At 49.8% G+C, this 2,500-nt stretch overlaps 1 protein-coding gene across 1 annotated transcript in view; it reads right to left on the bottom strand.

Moving 5' to 3' along the window:
• The window catches only part of hectd1 (HECT domain containing 1), a 50,754-nt gene that overhangs the window by 17,496 nt on the left and 30,758 nt on the right, over nt 1-2,500 (bottom strand). Inside the window, 2 exon segments of the mRNA XM_059352690.1 lie at nt 1-71; nt 1,891-2,112. The exon segment at nt 1-71 is cut by the window's left edge and continues 131 nt beyond it. Of these exon segments, the coding sequence (XP_059208673.1) occupies nt 1-71; nt 1,891-2,112 (293 nt within the window).

Raw genomic sequence — 2,500 nt, 5'->3', positions numbered from 1 at the left:
CGGCTCCGGGAGGTCCTCCTCGTCGTCCAGCTCGGCCAATAGCGTGTTAGCACGGCAGCTATCCAGGAAGTCTGCAGGAGGAGAAACAGAGACGGAGGAATGAATGCTGCCTATCTGTTAACGACAAAGGGAATTTAAAAATGAGAGGCTGTTTACACAGAGCAGAGAGGAGAGGACAGGAGAGGCTGTTTACACAGAGCAGAGAGGAGAGGACAGGAGAGGCTGTTTACACAGAGCAGAGAGGAGAGGACAGGAGAGGCTGTTTACACAGAGCAGAGAGGAGAGGACAGGAGAGGCTGTTTACACAGAGCTGAGAGGAGAGGACAGGAGAGGCTGTTTACACAGAGCTGAGAGGAGAGGACAGGAGAGGCTGTTTACACAGAGCTGAGAGGAGAGGACAGGAGAGGCTGTTTACACAGAGCTGAGAGGAGAGGACAGGAGAGGCTGTTTACACAGAACTGAGAGGAGAGGACAGGAGAGGCTGTTTACACAGAGCTGAGAGGAGAGGACAGGAGAGGCTGTTTACACAGAACTGAGAGGAGAGGACAGGAGAGGCTGTTTACACAGAGCAGAGGGGAGAGGACAGGAGAGGCTGTTTACACGGAGCAGAGAGGAGAGGACAGGAGAGGCTGTTTACACAGAGCTGAGAGGAGAGGACAGGAGAGGCTGTTTACACAGAGCTGAGAGGAGAGGACAGGAGAGGCTGTTTACACAGAACTGAGAGGAGAGGACAGGAGAGGCTGTTTACACAGAGCAGAGGGGAGAGGACAGGAGAGGCTGTTTACACAGAGCAGAGAGGAGAGGACAGGAGAGGCTGTTTACACAGAGCAGAGAGGAGAGGACAGGAGAGGCTGTTTACACAGAGCAGAGAGGAGAGGACAGGAGAGGCTGTTTACACAGAGCAGAGGGGAGAGGACAGGAGAGGCTGTTTACACAGAGCAGAGAGGAGAGGACAGGAGAGGCTGTTTACACAGAGCAGAGAGGAGAGGACAGGAGAGGCTGTTTACACAGAGCTGAGAGGAGAGGACAGGAGAGGCTGTTTACACAGAGCTGAGAGGAGAGGACAGGAGAGGCTGTTTACACAGAACTGAGAGGAGAGGACAGGAGAGGCTGTTTACACAGAGCTGAGAGGAGAGGACAGGAGAGGCTGTTTACACAGAACTGAGAGGAGAGGACAGGAGAGGCTGTTTACACAGAGCAGAGGGGAGAGGACAGGAGAGGCTGTTTACACGGAGCAGAGAGGAGAGGACAGGAGAGGCTGTTTACACAGAGCTGAGAGGAGAGGACAGGAGAGGCTGTTTACACAGAGCTGAGAGGAGAGGACAGGAGAGGCTGTTTACACAGAACTGAGAGGAGAGGACAGGAGAGGCTGTTTACACAGAGCAGAGGGGAGAGGACAGGAGAGGCTGTTTACACAGAGCAGAGAGGAGAGGACAGGAGAGGCTGTTTACACAGAGCAGAGAGGAGAGGACAGGAGAGGCTGTTTACACAGAGCAGAGAGGAGAGGACAGGAGAGGCTGTTTACACAGAGCAGAGAGGAGAGGACAGGAGAGGCTGGAAACAAGACCATACTTCAATATGTACAATATGTGGAAATTCAACTTTTTTCTGGTTTCTGTCATTCTAACTGTTATTCTGCACAAAAACATGTTTGAGTTGTTGTGATTGTGCTGATTCAGGACTTGTAGATAGATTTTATGAGGACACAGAGAGGAGAATGTAAAAAGAGCAAAAAACTCCCTGAAACAGCTTGTTGAGGTTCAGAGGGTTAAAAAAAGTGATACTTTGTTAGACAGCAGGTTAGTGGAAGCAGGCTGTGTGTGTGTGTGTGTGTGTGTGTGTGTGTGTGTGTGTGTGTGTGTGTGTGTGTGTGTGTGTGTGTGTGTGTACCATAGAGCGAGAACTCTGCCTCCTGGCCCGTGTCGCTCTCGCTGGACGTGGAAGTCAGGCTGGTCGTCAAGGTGTTGCTTAGCAACTGGCCCACCGAGAGGCCGGTGGTTGCCGTGGCTACGTTATTGCTGCTGGTTACTATGGAGGTTGACATGGTAACGGTGGAGGTGGTGCCAGTAGTGGTGAGGTTAGGAAAGCTCTGAGCGCCCATGAGAGGAGAAGCTGCAAACAAACAAACAAACAAACAAACAAACAAACAGAGGGCGGTTAGTTGGTCAGAATCAGAGACGGAGCAGCAGCAGGTCAGCTGACTGAGGAGGCTGCTGATTGGCTGACTGAGGAGGCTGCTGATTGGCTGCAGGAGTTCATTAGGCCTGTCACCAGAACACATTCTTTAGGACGATATATTTTCCCAGAAACTATCACGATAAATGATAGTATCGTTGTATCAATGTTGTTTCAGTTTTATAACAATCTCGAGAATATTAAACATTGGAATTGAAATGTGGAAAAGAAATATTAATACATCCTAGATAAATAAATAAACTACAACAAAAACAAATAACAAAGCCTTTTAGGCTCTGTTAACAAAACATTGCAATGAGATAAT

This window comes from Centropristis striata, chromosome 16 (assembly GCF_030273125.1).
Source record: "Centropristis striata isolate RG_2023a ecotype Rhode Island chromosome 16, C.striata_1.0, whole genome shotgun sequence".
NCBI lineage: Eukaryota > Metazoa > Chordata > Actinopteri > Perciformes > Serranidae > Centropristis > Centropristis striata.
The sequence above is the reverse complement of the archived record's forward strand: the minus strand, read 5'-3'. Positions and strand labels throughout refer to the sequence as shown.